The 19,322-nt window shown below is 40.7% G+C and overlaps 1 protein-coding gene across 4 annotated transcripts; it reads right to left on the bottom strand.

Moving 5' to 3' along the window:
- Positions 1–449: 449 nt before the first annotated feature.
- Positions 450–19,064, bottom strand: LOC129727263 (poly(A) polymerase type 3). Of its 4 annotated transcripts, none has more exons than XM_055684909.1 (7): positions 18,958–19,064; positions 17,872–18,355; positions 4,841–5,667; positions 4,039–4,775; positions 3,731–3,976; positions 2,675–3,242; positions 450–2,607 (listed from the first exon to the last, which is right to left on the bottom strand). In XM_055684909.1, the coding sequence occupies exons 3-6, from the start codon at positions 5,550–5,552 to the stop codon at positions 2,892–2,894; spliced, it is 2,046 nt and encodes a 681-aa protein (XP_055540884.1). In that variant the 5' UTR covers positions 5,553–5,667; positions 17,872–18,355; positions 18,958–19,064; the 3' UTR covers positions 450–2,607; positions 2,675–2,891. The 4 variants fall into 4 exon arrangements, with proteins under 4 accessions (XP_055540884.1, XP_055540887.1, XP_055540886.1 ...); XM_055684912.1 differs by having other exon boundaries at positions 17,872–18,121; positions 18,958–19,039; XM_055684911.1 differs by lacking the exon at positions 18,958–19,064 and adding an exon at positions 18,749–18,943.
- Between the last annotated feature and the right edge of the window lie 258 nt (positions 19,065–19,322).

Raw genomic sequence — 19,322 nt, forward strand, 5'->3', positions numbered from 1 at the left:
AATTTTATTAATTCAATATGAAAAATGGCGTTTTACTGCACTACTTTGAGGAGTATGACTCATCCCTTTATGGGCAGTTTCAAACGATGATAAATGCAAGAATATGTCACTTACCTTACCTTTTTATGTAAACTTTATATCAGCTTAAGTATATTGAGAGTACACGAATTGTTTTTTTCTGGAAACAATAAACGAAATCACGAGGCACTTTTACTGAAACATATGAGTTTCTTTTTTCTATCAAACAACAACAGACAACTTCATCGCCTCCTGCGACTTGAATGGGATGAGAGTTCGAGCTGTCTCATTGAAATCTCAAAACTCACAATATTCATCAATCAAAAACCTAAAACATTGGACTAGGTATGCACAGGAAAACTTTCACACAAGGAGCTTTCGGAAAAAAACCAGATAATAACAAACATAAGCGAAATAAAAACACCCCCATCTGTTCTTTCTGTCGAAACGTGGATAAATATGCCTTTATTGAAACTTTCTCCGAAATGTTTTGTTTGCGTTACATCGAATCTTACACAAAGTTTCTCTGCTTCTCCTGTTCTCCTGTGATCTAGCTGCTACAATTTCCTATCGAAATTTTCTACTCCTGGAAAGGTTCGACTGGGGAAGGTCGTTTTTATTTACTGTTTTTTTTTATTTTTCATTTTTTTTTTTGCTTACGACCTACTCACCAATACGAAGCCTTTCCCGGAAAGACGGTCTCTGCGATGTCAATGAAACGCGCACCAAGAGGTTCAAGTGGAACTATTCACATATTCTGTGTAATTTTAACGTACAGTTGAGAGAGTTTCGAAACGATTTATTTAATCAATGACACTGCTTATTTTTTGTTTTTTTTTCTGCTGGATATTTTTTTTCTTTATCACTTTCCGTTTCCGTTCAATATAATGCTCGAATGAATATCAGAACAATTTAAGAGAGTTTTCTTTAATTTTCCACCATTTGTATAATAAACTTCTGCTGAAATGTATCTTCATATTTTATGCAATAGATATAATCATAGGCTTTGTTTCCAATCACTTCACCTTTATTTTGTTTATGACATTTTTTTTAGTACAAGAGGAATTACATCTTCGTTACACGTTGTGTGGATGTTATTTTATAAAAATAAAATCCTTTTAAAATGTTTTTTTGTTTTTAATATTCTTTCCCTAGCGCATGTACGATCGTGTTCTGTTCTAGCTGATTTAAGTAAAATAATATAAGTTCAGTTACATAAATTTGCCCTCCTACTTCTTTCGTTACCTCCTGACAAAAAAGGCACACCGCTACGGGTGGCCCAATTGAAGTTTTACCTTTTAATATACGTCTGTGTTTAGTTACTGCTTAGCACATTTTCAAAGCAATGGAAAAAAGTATTTACAGAATCGAGAAAAAGTTATAAAAACGGTTTTTTTCGTTTTGCTTTGTTTCATGTCAATAATTAATCATATTATTTTGCATACCTGCCTCCTCATTTCCCTATCAAGTGGGAAAATCCTTATAGCGAATATAGTTGTTATTTAACGTTGGAAATAGGGGAAATATAAAGGGACTTTTGCTAATCGAAACAGCCACTAACAATAGTCTACACATCGATCTGTCGCTGGACAGTTTCCTTCCGAAAGCTATGAACTAAAATGGTTATACATTTTTTCAAACAAATCGAATATTCACCCTTGAGTTTTAATTTCAACATTTTTTTTGCTTTAATATTTTGATGATTGCACTTTTACTCGATCAAAATGGGGGCACCTGAAGGGAAATAAAGATGGGAGGGATCGGGACGTTGGTCGTTCACTACAACTACTACTACTACTGCTACTAGTAACTAAATCGAAGTGGTTATCGGCGGTTTGCGAAAATAACGGATAGTTTGTTACTTTTCTCTTGTTTATATAAAAATGAGAAAATAACAAGCGGTCGATCGTTGCTGTGTTTGTTTTGCTATGTTGCAGAAACAAACAAAAAAAAAACTACCAGTTTATATCGTCGTATAGCTGTGCCGTCTAAGTGCTTTTTTAAATGAAAATTATCTTACTCGAAAACGAAACAGACTCCTCCCTCCTCGCGTATATAAATAGTGTTGTAATTTAAGTCTTATCCACTTATAAATGAACTCCTGACAATTCTAGCAGAGTTGCTCTAAAGTTGAGTTTTGAGTTTTACTATGTACAGAATGTTTAGCTTTCAATAGTGTATAAGGATAGTTTACTCTTTGATCAATGTTCTATTCTTTCCTCTACTTCTCCTCCTAGTCACCGTCCATCCAACCATCATAGGTTTGTTCTTGTTTTTTTTTTTTTTTGTCACAAATTTTTAGTTCTACTCTTCAATGAGATTTAATAAAATTTCTTGCTCTGTGTCGCGTTTCATTTTCCTGTTTGCTTGCTACCTTTGCTACACTGCCCTTGCACTTTCGATCAGTAATTTTTACAACTTTCTTTTTCGCTTACCTCACCCGAAGGTTAATCAATTGATCGCGTCTGTGGGACGCTGTTTCAACGTTGCAAGGGGGAACTGTGTTCTGTTAATGCGTGTGTTATTTAAAGAAACGGAACCTGATAAGTTGAAGTGTCCTGCTTGAAGATTTACAGTCACTTTATGATGCTGAAACAGAAAACCAAAATATATTGTTAGTAATGATTGACTCAGATGGTTGTTTTGAACTACTAACATTTGACTTCAGCTAACTGCATTCGGCTCGCGCTCGCATAGCTTCCGTTTCCGTTGGCGCTAGGATCAATCGTCATCTTACTACTACTATTATTACTACTAGAACTGTTCGCAACGTAGCCATAGCCGCTGTGTTGCTGGTTGTTGTTGTTTGGGTGCTGGTGTGGATGTGAAGGATGCTGGTGGCAATTGTTCACCTTTCGGAACGGATTCAGCGGTCATGAGCAAACGACTTCGGCAGCGGCCTGCTGCGGTGGCTGTGGGGGTTGAAGTTGCGGCTGACTCTGCGACTGGCCGCTGGTCGTTTCCGACGAGGACTCGTCCAAAGTTACCACAGTGTTGCTGTTGTCGTGACTGCTGGCAGTGCTATCGTTCAGGTGGTTATAGACTGGTTCAGCAGCGACGGGGGCAGTGCTATTATTACTAGTACTAGAGATGCTGTTGTTGGCGCCACTACTACTACTGCTATTGTTCAGGGCCGCTGCCGAAGTGCTGTTTGGCGATGACGCCGATACCGCCACCGAAGATTGTGACGACTGCGAGGACGAGTTGGACAAGCAGTGCTCAAACTGAAACGAAAAACCGTTCACAAGAGAAGAAGAGAATCGCACAGATTTTGTGATTTAACACAAAACGGGAAAATGCTTTATCAGTACTGTTGGTGATCGCGGAGGAACTGAAACGTAAGGGGGCGTGTCCCATGCCAAATAGTAAATCAGTTGGACGCAACTGTCTCTCATATGAATGAAACTTTGCTGATAATGGGATACCATATTTTTCCCTCTATAATAACTTTTTGCGCTCGAAAATTGAATAATGTGTTGTTTGCAACTTTAGCACATTTTTGTCTTACGATTTTTCCAATAAACCATTATTCAATTTTTTCGATGCACAAAAGAGAGGAATAAAACCCCGATGAATTATAACCCAACTTGTTGGCTGTTGAACGGCGCTTCAGAGGTTCGTGGATATAAAACAATAAAACGTAGAAAAAAAACAGTAGTACAAAACAGAGCAAAACATTTCACTTCACTCGCAAAGGCATCGGAACACTCACGGAATCGTTCCTTCCTTTCTTGTTTATCAACGTGTTAGCCGTTTGTCCCATCTCGGACGAGTGACGCTTCCGAGAGGTGGTGACTCCGCCACCCGGTGTTAATGCCGTTAGGGCGAGTACCACGCCTGAGTCTGAATTTTTTCGCTCCCGCTTCAGCAGATTAGGGTCCAAATATTGACTCAATTGCTTTCGGCGGACGTGCCGGGCTTCGATCTTCATCCCGTCCTTGAGCAGCTTTATATGTACCTGTAGAATACAACAAAAAAAAGTGAGTCACCAAAACAACAGTGGGATTAACAGTAACTTACAGCATGTTTGTGTACTGCATCAGTAAAACTCTGGATGCTCTCGGTCAAATCAACATTTAAATTTTCAGACCTCTCAAACTCCAACCCGATAAACCACAGTGCACACAGCTGCACCGGTTTGACCTCTTCGTCGGTTTCTTTCGGCTCCTTTGGAGTGTGTTCGTGTTGCTCGAAACACTTTGGGTTCACGTGGGCCAGATTGATGTGCAGATTACGCTCCAAATTCAAAATCAGATAACGGATCTTAGACTCGACCAATCCACACCACTCCAAGTGATCATCTGCGTTGTTGGAAGTCACCAGCAGGACAATGAAGTGACGATACTTGAAGAAGAAACTTGGCGCCTCGAACAATTTATCCCAGCCGGCTTTGTTGAGCATGATCTCATCCGTGATCTGCATGCCCCGGTTGAACTCGTTCAACATCACTTTTCGTGTCGAGCTGGACACGTTGAATGTGGAGTTTTGCTGCGGATACGCTGGCGTGATAATCGGCATCAAATGGAGTCGATCCTGATAGTTCACCCGTGGATCCCACACCTGGAAGCCAAGGTTAACGTTATCGGGCTGCTTGAGTAGCACTGGCTGGGGCCACTTCCAGCGGGAGAACACTAAGAAAAATTTATGCACCAACGTGGCAGCTACTGCGTTCGGGTAGAGTTGACAGGTTCTAGCCACCAGCATAGCCCACGATACACCTCCGAAGTAACCCAAGGAATTGGAATAGATACCATGTTCTAAAAATTAAAAATTATAATTTTTAAAAATCCCATTTTAACATTCATAGCATTTGTTTACTTACTTTTAGCCCACAGCTTGATGGCACGCAGTGCCAAACGAAAATTGTCGATGTTGGGAACCAATCGCAGAATTTCATCTGTTACTCGGCACCCGTTCAGGCTGCGCACCGATTTCGGGTCCAAATTTTTCAACAGCATATCATCCCGCAAATCGAAATTATCCGGAATTTCTTTCAGCGCCAATCGAGCGAACAACAAATCAATCTCGATTCCGTCAAAATTCATCTTAATAACAGGTACAAAAGCCTCTTCCACGGCGCGGCACTCGGTCACCTCCGGTTGCTTTTTGAGCAGTTCAAAGAACGATCCAAAATAGTCGGCCCGTTCGATGTTACGCGGTGCGACGCAGAGCGCGTCAATATCCGCTCCCTTGTGGTGAACGCCCAACCGGTACGAGCCGAACGTATATATCTTTCCACCCAACTTCTCCGCCACGGCCTCGGGCATGTTTTTGGCGATCGACACATCACGAACCCACTGCTTGACCAGGGTGTTCAGCTTGGCCAGAATCTCCATCCGGTGATTCAGTTCCGATTCCTCCTCGAACACGTTGTACGGCTCGAGAGCCTTTCCCAGCTCGGCTGTTTTCTGCAGATCTTCCGGTTTCGGTTCTGCCAAACTGATGGCCGAAGTCATTCCCAGCGTTTTATTGTTGGCCTGGGAGTTGTTGGTCCCACCGCCACCACCAGCGGACCCATTACTATTGCTCCACATGGTTTTGTTTTTTCTCTTAAATAAATCGTAATCCAATTGATTCAGTTGCGGAAAATCCTCAGGCTTAAAGTTGCCCGTCACGACCTAGCCAAAGGCTGGCACGTTTCGGCATTCGCTGGAAAGATAATGCAATGAGTTAATAATTATCAAACATACACTCACTTCAATTCAGTATAGAGTAGAAATTAGAAATTGAATCTATTTCAGTTTTATGCAGACCTTAAATTGTTTTTCAATTAGGTATATTATTACTGTTGCCTACCCAAGAAAGCACCTTCTCGAACAAGTTTCGTTCATAACATAGGTATGCAATTCACTTAAGAAAGCTAGCGAAATAAACTCACTCTACCTGTCTAATTTGTTTGTTTTGGGTTCTGAAAGAAAGTTCATCAGAGTGTCGACCTGCAAAAACAAATTACAAGCAACTCCTATTTAGAGTTGACTAAACAATCACCTCCAACGAATATACCTTCAGTTAATCTTATACTGCGTTTGGGGACAAAGCCAGGCAAATTATTTTGGTATTTATCAATAGCCATGGAACAGATTAATGAATAACTTTCACCGCCCAAAAAATTGGCGGTAATTACTGCATATGAGTAAAAGTGCTTCAAGCCACTTTAACCCTCTAGTGCCCAATGCCGCCATTTGGCGGGCTTCAGTCAAATCTCTAAAAAGCTTCAATAAATACTTGTAAAGTGTTTATAATGATTCATAGTGATTTTACCGAAGCCCGTCTAAAAATTAACTTGGACACTAGAGGGTTAATCTTACACTCGATATCAAATTTTATTGCCATACGTACGTAGTAAAAGCTTATAGTCAACAATTGAATAATCGGTACAACGATAGGAAAAAGGATTACGATTAGCTATCGACATCAGAAAATGAAATTTCTTTTCTTTTTCAATGACTATTTCAGCAAATCAAGTTGATATTTCCCGTAAAATAAGACATACTTAATAAAATTTCCAGAATCATTTCACAATAATAGAAAAATTGCATTCTTCTCTTTCATATTCATATTGCACGATACTAATGTTTGCGGTAAAAAAAATGGACAAAAATTGCCGATTTTTCAAGGGTTTACCTTCAACCGCACTGACGAAACTACTCAAGCATCATCAATCATAGTAATCCATGAGTTATCAGTCAAACTCTAACTGTGATGGCGAAAAAAGTGAAGCTACCCCGTTCAGAAGTGTGCGCGTTCAAAGAAGGTACCCGGCCGCGTCAAAAACGCGCATCGTGCGGCACTTTGTGGACGCCGGGTATGCTCGTTCCGGCATCTACAACATCTTGACACTATTATACAATGATCAGAGCATCGAAAGAAAGACCGGTTCCGAACGGCCAACGACCCTGAGCGACAAGAAGCTTCAAAGGATGCTGAAGAGGAAGACCGAGGGAAGAGTGGCTGAATCGCTGCGTGCACTTGGCCGGGAGGTTGGTGTATGCGGTAAAACAGTGAAAAAGTATCTGGAAGACATGGACATACAAGTCACGAAGCGACAGTCCCGTCAACTGGTCTCGGAGCTGCAGGCAATCACGCAGCGACAGCGGTTGGATAAGATTGTCAAGTTAATGTTCCCGGCGAATCGCGAGGTGGCAGTGGTGATGGACAACGAGACCTACCTCACCCTGGATAGCAACGACTGGCAGGGTACTTCGTATTTCACTTCTCCCACGAAGGAAGTGAGCTCCGAGGTAAAATTTATTTCACACACCAAGTTCCCCAAGAAGGTGCTGCTGTGGCTGACAATCAGCGAGAAAGGGATGTCAAAGCTGCTCTCCTTTCGCTCCGGGCTGGCCGTGAACGGGGAAATTTTCTGTACGAAGTGCCTGCCAGAAAATGCGTCATTCATCAAGAAATACCATAAGGGCGAAGACGCGGTGTTCTGTTCAGATTTGACGTCGGCCCACTACTCGAAGCGATCGTTGGAGGAGATGGAGCGGCTGAATATCGATGTGGTACCGAAGTCGGCGAATTCGCCCAACGTCCCCCAGCTGCGTCCCATCGAGAATTTCTGGGTAAACTAAGAGCGCAAGATCTATTCCAACAATTTTGTCACGAAAACGGAGGAGTAATTAATAAAAAAAAAACAAGAAACAGCCGAAAAACATGCCTACACGCATATTTTCGTCCCCCATGGAAAACCTTCTGGTTAACTGCCGGAAGGCCGCTCACAAGGGCGTAGAATTTTATTGCAGATAAGATATTATAATTACCATTGATGGGAAGTTTTTCCAACTGAATTATCTATCTAAGTTTTTTTTTCATCACCATCTGGAAAAGTCAATTTTTTTTACCGCGAACGTAATAAAGAAAAATTGCTTTGTCCGCCATTACTACGCCATTTTTCTTCCGCATATCCCCTGAAGGCTTTTGCGTACCCCTAGGCATGCTTATCTTTCCTCCTCAGAAAACCTCTAAAGTGCAGGAGAACATCTTGCACTGCGAAAACAACTGCTCCCACACTAAAGAGCAAATCAACGCTCATGCTAGAAGAGAGCGACAAACGATTTTTATCTACTGAGCTTTCTGAAAGCACTCCGGTGAAATCTGAAATCTCTCTCTTGCGAGACAATGAACTATGGTGTACTATCTCACACGTGTGGACATCACGCACAATAATTACACTGCAAAGCTATGCAGGAAAAAGTGCGAAAAATTCAACTTGAGACGAGGCGAGATCTAAGTATCCGTCAAGGTCGCGGTTTTGTTCCCGAGCGTACCTGTCGGCGATACTTCAAGCAGCCTCCACCGCCATTCGGAACGTCATCGAACACCGCCCAGCCACATTCAAGCGTCCATGCTGGTGGCTGAGGTATGTACTAAGCAGATTTTTTCACATTCAGAGGGAAGTTCTACAAGCAAAATTTTGGATTAAGTATGGGGAGTAAGCTCTCATCTCTTGTGGCGAATCTATCTTTTTGTGAGCAATTTTAAAGCCAATGCAGAAAACAATAAGTATACAACAATAAGTTCCATGCCAGTGGAATCGCCATCTAGAACAGACTCTAAACATGCTCAACTCTCGGCACGAATCAATCAAATTCACCGTAGAAAAGGAGGCGGCCGGAAAACTACCGTTTCTGGATTTATTGATAACCAGAAAGGAAAACGACCACACGCTTAATTTCGACATTTACCGTTAACCGACTCCTACGGATCACTATATTACATCGGACTCAAACCACTTCGGCGCACAAAAACAGGCTGCCTTTCACTTTACTTGAGTTTACCGAAGAGAAAAACCGTATTTATGAAGCGGCGGGAATAAACGGTTACGAAAATGTGTTTACCGATAAAATACTGAAAACACATGAACGAAAGAAGCATCAGCATAACATCACTACACTGGGACCAATAGAAAAAGTAGTGAAACAATTTAATTGACCGTTTTACCCGAAAGTGACAAACCCGATTAAATCCACCCTCAAATGATACGGCCCAAAGGTTGTAAAAAAAGTGAAAGCACTTTACAGGACCTTTTGTGCAAAGAAAGGATAAGATTCCTCCTAATTAGCAGTCTGGAATTTATTGAATTCTTTGCCATGACTATTTTTCTGTTAATATTGGTTAAACTCGTCGAAAAATGAAAACTCTCCAGAAGGATGCTGAAAAATGCTGAGGAAAATCAGAAACAAAATAAATCGGTAGTAACGGCTCACACGACGAACACGGAACACAATATTGACTGAATTCTATGCTTATAAAAACGGTAAGGAAAATACATTTAAACGCCTGGGAGTCCCTTGCTCATTTCAAGATGGCTTGACAAAGTATTTTTTTTAAATTCTTTTAGCACCAATATTTAGTGGGTAATTTGTGGTTTCGAAATCCAATTTGTGGTAATTTGTGGTTGAGTAATTTCTGAGAAATTTTCAGAAAACTGAGTCAAGCCTTCTCTGAAAATGATTTCGCTTCAAATGAATCGGACAACGATGATATATACATCAATCGAAAGCTCTTAATTTGTGGTTCACGAAAATGTAGTTTTTGTAGGCATACTTCATAATAAAATAATTAAAAAACTATTATTTAAATTTTTGAACATTGTATACCTCTTGTTGTTAACACCGACCGTACGCGGCGCTGGTAGACCATCAAGATGATTTTTTCTCAGAAAGCTTTCGTGTAGCGATGAGTATGGTCAAACTAGAGATACTCAGAGGGAGAGATATGCGGTGAGCCAAACGAACCGTCAAAATTGGAGCCAAACGAACAAGAAAGGTAACACCACATTGAGAGGTATTGCAATCAGGTACAAAAAAGAACGTGTTCATTTCTATACGATTTTTTGTTCTATTGCCAATGAATGAGTGATTTTACCCGGAGTTCATCATACCTTGTGTATAGGTAATAAAATAAGTGAAGGTGTATAAAATTAAACATAAGCATAAAATATATCACCTCAACAGTTTTCGCGAAGCACTTCACTATTCTTAAGGACTTTCACCGTCACCACCGATTATACAAGTTGAATGTTAGTCAACATTGCGCTTTGAGAAGAGATCTGGCACCTCTGACATATGAAACCCAGTTGCCGAATTGGCGATTTTTTTCACCGCGAATCTCTTCCTCTGAGTATTCCTAGGTGAAACAGTATGTAAACAGCAGGGATACTATATGTGCAGATTTGCTGCGAAATGCAAATGTTGATCAATTAGCAGATATTTGTAGTTGACAAGCCTCCGTGTGTTTTACGTAAATTAATACACCAAGGGGTGTGATCTGGTCTTTCTCATACAAAATCTATTATATGTTAAAATCTATTAGCACATACGTTTTAACTCTTGGAATAAATTACAGCCTGATAATAATAAAAAACAATTTTTGTTTCGATAAATATAATAATAATATTAATTACGCAACTGTACTGTTGGGTATTTTAGAAGCAATTCGACTGTTGGGTATTTTAGAAACCGGAATGATGCCTGAAGATCGGGAATGGGCCTTAGAACTGCAGGGAACGGTTGAAACGCATGGTAAATGCCCAAAGGTGTGAGTCCTGACTAGAATTAAAATTCGATATTTTCTCGTCTCAGGAATATGCTACTACAACCTCCCCCCTGAATAATAAAACAAAAAAGCTTTCAACGGCAGCGACAACTGTATGTCGTATACAGTAAGGTCGCTTTTTACGCGGGTTGCTTTCCTCCATTACTCAAAAACGGTAGAAGATATCGACCTCATTTCAATCACGTTTTCCGTTTTAGGCCACGAGTGATCATATATCAGTTTTTAAAAAAAATCACAATTTTTGGTGTAAATACTCAACATTTAAAATATTGAATTTTGGTCTCTAGATTGGCCACTATCATATTCAAACGAGGTTTTAACGTTTTAGGACGGTTTTGTTTGTTATATTTGCAACTCAAAAAAGTCGTTTTTTACGCGGACCCATACAAATTTGGAACGCATCCCCCGCGTAAAAAACGACCTTAGTGTATATGAACGACTGTCGATATGTTCTAGATAACCCACTAGCACTAACATCGGCAGGTGCCAGTATTATGCTCATCCAACGCCGTGTACGGTCGGTGTAGACAACAAGAGGTAAACAATGTTCAAAAATTTAAATAATAGTTTTTTAATTATTTTAATATGAACTATGCCTACAAAAACTACATTTTCGTGAACCACAAATTAAGAGCTTTCGATTGATGTATATATCATCGTTGTCCGATTCATTTGAAGCGAAATCATTTTCAGAGATGGCTTGACTCAGTTTTCTGAAAATTTCTCAGAAATTACTCAACCACAAATTACCACAAATTGGATTTCGAAACCACAAATTAACCACTAAATATTGGTGCTAAAAGAATTAAAAAAAATACTTTGTCAAGCCATCTTGAAATGAGCGAGTCCCTTCACATCATCAATCCTGCTGAAAAATTAATGAAAGAAGATGACCCACCGATAACGTCGAATCGCTTTAACCTAACCAACCTCAGGATAAAGTAGTTCTCTTCACTTTGAAACTACTACGTGAAACCGTGCGAACAGCATCGTAAGCAGTTGGACACGGGTCCTGATGATGGGCAACACGTAGCCCGAAACCGGTCGATTTTTAAAAGTGAGTTTCAATGCGTTTATTTTGTGTAAGAACAATAAGTGTTGTGTCTTGTAACGCGTCGCATCAACATCAATAAACTGGTTTTACAATCCACGTTCAATTTTACGCGTGATTGTTCTTCATCCGACTCTATATTTTAGTCAATTCTCTCTATAAGGTAATATTGACTGCCCACATATTTCGTTCATCCAATTCGCTTACATCCTCCGTCTACCTATCACAGCTGTTCTCAACCTGGGGTACGCGTACCCCTGGGGGTACTCGAAAGCCTTCAGGGGGTACGCGAAAAAAATCAGTAATGGCGGACAAAGCAATTTTTCTTTGTAATATTTATTTTGTTGTTCAATCTTGCTCTTAAAACATAACTGTAGCAATCAAATAAACCATAGTTCAATTTGCAACCTTAACTAGACTCCCACAACATGATTTACCACTACTCTCTCCCACTCTGCGAGAACATTTCAAACCAGGGGGTACAATCGATATGAAAAATATCGCCAAGGGGTACGCGGAGAAAAAAAGGTTAAGAAGCGCTGACCTATCAGAAAGCTATAACGTTATTTCAATAGAAAAAGGCTACACACACTTTGAAAAAACCCAAACTTTCCTGATTTTTCAAAGTGCAAAAAGGTATGTTGAATACCTCAGGAGTTGATCCTTAAATACACTTGTCATCTCAGAATTAGAATTCTTATCCACAAAATATCTGTTTGGAATTGAGACACCTCTGTCGAATCTTCCTCGGGCGCGCGAAAATGCCTATTTTTTCACAAATGTTTTAATGAAAAATAATAAAATGGGAAAAATTATTGCCAGGATCATGAAATTTGGGCAATTTTCATAACAAAGTGCGACTCTGGTTGAATACGTTTTCGAGTACTACTCGAACACAGCAATGTCACCACTAAAAACTATACTGCCGTTCCAATTAGAGTTGTCCAATGTTCTACATAAACCTCATACACGCTGGGACAACTATGCTTGGAATACATGCTACTTGTTTATAGCTACTTGAAGAGCATCAAGGTGCCCATTTAACAGCGAAACGAATCTCGGATAAAAAAAAAACCATGTTAGTTTTAGTAATAGATTTAGTTTCAGCTCGTAGTCGGCAGCGAGGATAAAAAATTTGCCTTTAGCTTATAAGATATTTTAGACCATAAGACATTAGATTTAATTGGCTCCGTAAAACATTAATTTGTATTGTGCCGTGTCAAATAAATGTTGTGTGAAAAAAAACTATGTTTGGAACGGCAGTATGAATGAGAAAATGGTTTCCTTTTTTTTTAATAAATCAGCATCCTTAATAGACACTCGACTGCTTCCTGTTACAGAATATTCTTCATAGCAGCAAGATTCATGGTCATCTTTCGGGATCGCATCTTGGGAAACTTCTCACTGCTGTTGATCAGCACCTTTGCTGGTTTACATCGTTCCATGTTGAACCGCTCCAGAATCGACTCTGTGTAGGCTTCCTGGTCCAAGCTGAACGTCATTGGCATTTCCGATTTCGATTCTAAGGCAGTGTTGCGCTTGTCCAAGATCTTACTTCCGGAAGCAGCCAGAGAGATGTTGCTTTAGTTGGTCTTTCATATGGAATCGTTGCAGAATATCATCAGATCGTCGACATATATTGCAACAACCATCATCTTGCATCCTTTGTTCGCGATGTATACACATTGATCGTTTCAGGCGAAAACGTCAAAGAGCCGCATCCAGTTTGTGGTTCTCAACTTCCGCCACGAAACCTTCGTTGGTGTCTTCATCATCAAAGAAAACCAGAGCAGTCGCTCGAGTCTCTATCGGGGATTGGCTATGAAAGTGGGATAGCAGAAAGGCCTGTGTTATTAAGGCGAATGTTATTGTACTCCACTGGGCCTCGACACCTTTGATCTAGGTGGTTGTGTAGAATGTCGCGGAGGAAACACAAGGTCGTTCAATGTACATGTACTGGTTTCGCTATCGTCTCTTGTATCATTTTCTTTATCATAATCGTCTTTAGACTCCGATTCGCAGAGTGCTGCAGTCGAGAGTGCCGACTCAAGTACAGTTTCAACCGGATCTTCGATATCTAGTCTAACGTACTTCATGACTTCATAGGCCGCGACTCGGGGCACGCTGTTTCAAATGGAACGCATTCGTTCAGGAAAACGACTTCACGAGTGATTGTGGTCTTCTTATTTGGATCGTACAGACGATAGCCCTTTGTTTTTTATCGGAACTCGTCAGTACACACTCTTCTTCCGCCCTTGCAGATGTGTCCGAATCCAGCACATTTCCTGCACTTCGGGCCTTTGGATGAAGATGGTTGCTTTACTTGCTTCTTTTTTTTTTATTTCGCTTCATTTGACTATTTTTCTTGCTGCAAAGCAATGTTTGCCTCTGGAGAAGTTTGGTCTTAACGAAGTCATATATAATGGCAACTCCGGAATTCTCCAACGCCATGATCATGGATCATGGATTAAGGAGCAGGATTACCTTCAAGCGGGCTTGCAAATCCCTTCGCTCGTCTATCGCTTCAACGGTTCCGTTTTCTTTTATCTTCGGTTTGATAACTTCCCAGAGGCCTTCCCTCAAATGTTCGATGGCTGGGAAGTTGGACGATCCGGAAACCCCGTTGGAACCGGAAGTGATGCTTAAACTCATAGTCATTTTCTAGCATTGCTCCTGCACCAACGTCCGCAGACGATAAGAATGTCAGCGAAAGAGAGACAAGAAAGCACACATGAAGATTGTTCAGTCAGTAAAGCATGTTCGGAACCTTACGAGGTACTTGACCGTCAACAACAACGGTGTTCAAGCAGAACTTCAGCTCGACTGTGGTTTCAATATTTCTGTGGTCTCGCAAGCAGTATAGAATCAATTTGGTAAACCTATTCAATTCCACGCAAATAAAAGCCACAATCGCATCTGGAGAACCGCTGAAATGTCAACCTCTCGTTGAAGCCGCTTGTAGCACATTGCAATAAAAAGAAACTTTCCAATTTTCTCCGTGATGATCAGCACGTCCTCACTCGGTTTCCCAAAGTTTTCAAAGATGGTTTAGATTTGGTTTCTATAAAAACGACCAATTCCATTCCACGCTTCACAATAAGTAGGATAGAAGTTGGGAGTTGGAACGACTTCAACGTTTGGACATCATTACGCGTCGATTTTCTGACTGAGCAGCTCTGATCTTGTTCTTAAAGCCAGGTAGCAAGGTACGCATCTGCGCCGATTACTCTACTGCACTGAATGCGATGTTAGAAACAAACCACTACCCTCTTTCAACGCCTGAAGACATTTCCACTAAAACAGAGGCGTCTCGTCCACCTGTTCAACCTGTTCATAGGACAGGTAGACAATCTCAGAAAAAAGTGATTTTTTCACACATCATCGGAGTAATTTATTTGTAATTTCAATGTTATCCCGAACATCCTTATTTTATTTTCTACATAGTGGAAATGTATGCACCGTGAAGAATGTAACCTGATGGGCTACATTTCAGACTACGCCATACAACACACACGCAACGCAACCCACACGCAATAATGACTACCGTTTGTTCAGACCTTTCACCTGAACTAACCGTCGTTCACTTCTCTGCACACACTTCTCTGCACCTTCAAGTGCGGCAGGGTAGACGCAGTCATTTATGCTCACCACTACTAATGCGACGCCTCGCGTAAAAATGACATTTTTGGTTCAAGCTTTCTGCTGAACAAAACCGATGTCAGCGAGAGAAAACATTCATTACACACCACCTCTCTTTAGTGTCTGGTAATCTGTTTCGTTATGCCTTTCTGTTTCTTCTCTCGACGTCATTAAAATTTGAGAGAGACCACGTGGCCGCGAGAGTTCGCAGATCCATATTCAGAGCTTTCGTAGTGCAAATGAAAAACGAGCAAATTCATTCATTATTTCTGTCAATGCGGTGGAATTCTTCCGTCGATGTATAGTTTCATTCAAACCTCTACACCCATTTTGTTCATTCGAAAACTTGAACGTTTGTCTTCTTACGCGCTGCTTTCTTTTTAGTTTAAAATTTCAGCATCGTCAAAAGAAACGCTTTAGCATTGAACAAAGATAGGTTTTTTACTCAAGCGAAAATCATCATGCGAATTATCGTTGGAAAAAACCTGAATGATACTGACATTGCATATCACAACGCCATCCGTCGAGCGAACTTTTCTAGTCCTTCGACGGATCCAGAGTTATTTACGACTAAAACCGATCATTGAGAATCATGATGTGATAAATGTGGATAAAGATTTCCTCTATGAAATGATGCAGATATCATTATTATACGAGAAAATTATCGGAAAACTCGCGGTCATAATAGACCGTAGAATTTCTTTGCCATATAGATAAATGTAGAGAGATAGAAATTTTCGAAACTGTTATCACGATACTGTTGTTTTAGTGTTGCAAATGTTGATTGAACAGCTAGCCCACTTGGTCACGCGTCGCCTCTGCACTAAACATGTTTTTAGCATCATGGATCTCCCAGCTCTCCCAGCTGGTCCAAAAGTACGATGCTTGCTAAACAAGCCAGTCGTCGTAGGTACGAGTCTCGGCACGGGAGAAGACTATTAGTGCTAGTAGGATCGTAGCGCTAGCTCCGCAATTGTCCTGTACACTAAACAGTTGACTGCGAAGTCTGTGTATTAATAAAAAGAAGGTCGAGCTCCGAATCGGAATGTAGCACCAAGGCTTTGCTTTTTACGACTGCAGAAATCGCTCAATCAAGCTGAGCAAAACTACAGTTAGATTGAGAAGGAAACACTTGCGTTAGTACTAATTTCCATTGCATGCTTCGAGGCCGGCTTTTTAGACTGCAAACTGACCATTAACCGTCGTTGAAAAATTTCGGATGTAAAAATGGAATTCCGGTTCACACAGCGTTGGGCACTAACACTATTAGGCTACGTACGATATTGAGTTCATGTCAATAAATAATTTTGAATATCAGATGTTCTTTCACGCCAGATCAATAACCATGAGAATCCAGACGAGGAAGCAGTAATCGCAATGGTTCGCTTCGAGACAGACGTCAATTCCGGATTGTAGACACTCTACAAAACCTTCCGACTGTAAGACCGTTCTTTGATCGTCGAATACCACTCGGTAATTAGTGGCTGCGTGATGATGATGGGTCAAGTCATTGTTCCCATGAGAATCGAGCGATCAAAAGCAATTGTTCGAGGCATCGTTTTCTGGCCACGAATCGACAATGGCATCGATGACTACGTTCGGAGATATTAAGGTTGTGCAAGTTCTACAAAATATCCTCCTCAATCAAACCCAAAGCCCTGACTGGCTGCCGTTGTTTCATGAAAACGTCTTCGTTTGGATTTTGCGAGTCAATTGGATGGATACTACCATCTGGTCGTTGTAGATGCAAAAACGAAATAGTAACGAGCAACGAAAGTCAATTCCAAGTTAAGGCTCTTGGATTGTTTTTGTCACCTGACGAGTTATTGTTTGTGTGGCCGGTGTCGGGCTTGAAAGAATCGGCAATGTCAGCTACAACATTCTTCCACATCATCCGGTTAGTTCAACCTCAACTTGATCAAATGAAGATCCATTCAAACGATGAACTCTCAATGTTAGGTGAGCAAGTCCCATTAAATACTCTCTTTGAGGACTTTCAATTTCAGTTGCAAGTAGCTTGCTTTCTAAAGATCAATCAGTATTCGCGGTGAACGGAGTATGCAGATGTTGTCGAAATGTTGCTTTGACAAACCATGCTCCATGGACCAAAAAAAAAATCATGAAAATCTTATGGAGCGATGTAGATTGAATATGATAGGTAGGACAAAGTTCCAATTTTGACGTTTCTAAATAAAATTTCAGTATGTACTTCTGCAACGTCAGGGTGGAGAGCGGATTTCTGATTTCACAAGCCATTGCCTGTCGTGACAGATACTAAAGAAAAGTTTCAAGGTTGAATTTCCACGTGTAACAAATCAACGACATGCGACCATGCCATGCACAGATATGCAGGAAAGCCAACATCCGCCTACTGCGATACCTTGTTGTTCCTGTGCCAAAAAAGGTTTTTGGTAATTTTTTTTTTACCTGTGAGTTTGGTTTGACGATAATTGTCACAGTGACAGTTTTTTGACGGAATTCTTGTTTGAAATGAAATAAATAACATTTACTGTACAAATGTCGCTATTTTGATTAGTTATTAGCAGGTATTAAAAAGCGCCACAGTTTTGGCTATGTTTGCAAGCGCTTCGCACACTACTTACCCAAACAAATAACAGCTGATTCCCAATCTCCTCGTATCACTAAATCGGCTTAAACAAGCTCCATCCAGAAATTTTCTGACCATTAATCGCGGCTTCTTCCGGTTATCAGTTAAAAGAAAAATAACAGGATTGTTGCTTCAGCAATCGTCCCCATCGGACGCACACATTCCGAAGGAGCCACGGTTCGGGAATCGCTCAGAGTTGAACAAAAATTTCACTTTTCGTTGGTGAACTTATTCGGCGTTCCGTACTAAAAACCACGGCATATAAAAACAAAATCGTAATCAAAACCAGTAAACTGATGGACAGTACTTGTGCTGCCTTTTTCGCTTTTTGCGTCGACTTTTTTTCCTCATACGCGGTTGTTAATATTTTCTTTCGCTTCACGTTTTTTAGCCTTCTCGTGTTGCGTCGAGCACTTTGTCGTCGGAGGCCATTAGGTGCAGAAAGAGGGACACAGCTCAGCACGATGAGGATGATGAAACTGGATTAAACAGACAAAAACACATAAAGAAGATCGAAATGATTCGGTACAACACTGAGCAAATTGAAGCAAAACAAGACGATCTTCGTTTCGAATGTAGAGCAGATCGTGAGAATTTCCCCACTTTTCGGGGTCATGGAATCGTTTGATGGCAAAAATGTTACACAAACAATGCCAAGGAGGCACGAACAGTGAAGAAGCTAATGCGAGCAATGACTGCAGAAAGGGCAAAGGTAAGTTTTTCTTCCCGGAAGACACAAAACAACCGTTCCGCGGTAATCGAACGCAAAAATAAAACAAAGCACAATCTGTTAAAAGGCGATTAAACATGTGTTAACTTCACACCGGAAAAACCCAGCGATTTTTCAACAAACTTTCCAGCACTTTTAGCACCTATCATATTGGCAGAAGCAAAAAAAAACTAGTTTCACTACTTCCGGGGGAATCCACCGCACACTGGACACTAGTCGGAAATCACATAACGTTGGCAGCTTAAGGGGACACTTGCCGCCCGCGAATACAAAAAGCAATTAGTTCCGAACAAAGTTCAGGCTCCGATGGATCGAAATTCAATGGAAGATTACACGCACGCACGCACTCACCCGTATTTTCCGCAGCAAAGTTGAATCTTCTTCAGCCTGCCTGCGCCCCACAAAGCAAAGATGGCCGCACACAAAACACAACGTACCAGGGTTGGCAGATTGTTTGCCTTTTCAAACTAACGTTGAAAACCAAATTTATCAAGGAGGTGAATTGCAGTTCTTAACGTTTTTTTATATCGAAAGATTGTATGAGGTAAAATTGATAAGCTCAAAAAAGTCTAAATTATGTTGGAAACAGTTTACATGATTATCAAAATCTGTATGGCAAACATCTGAATTTCAGGAGTTTCAGATGATATTTCACGTGTAAATTTGCATGCCTAGCAGCTCTGTTGCGAAAATGCAGCGTTGCCAGGTGTTGAACA

The sequence above is a fragment of the Wyeomyia smithii genome, chromosome 3, assembly GCF_029784165.1.
Source record: "Wyeomyia smithii strain HCP4-BCI-WySm-NY-G18 chromosome 3, ASM2978416v1, whole genome shotgun sequence".
In the NCBI taxonomy this organism is placed as follows: Eukaryota; Metazoa; Arthropoda; class Insecta; order Diptera; family Culicidae; genus Wyeomyia; species Wyeomyia smithii.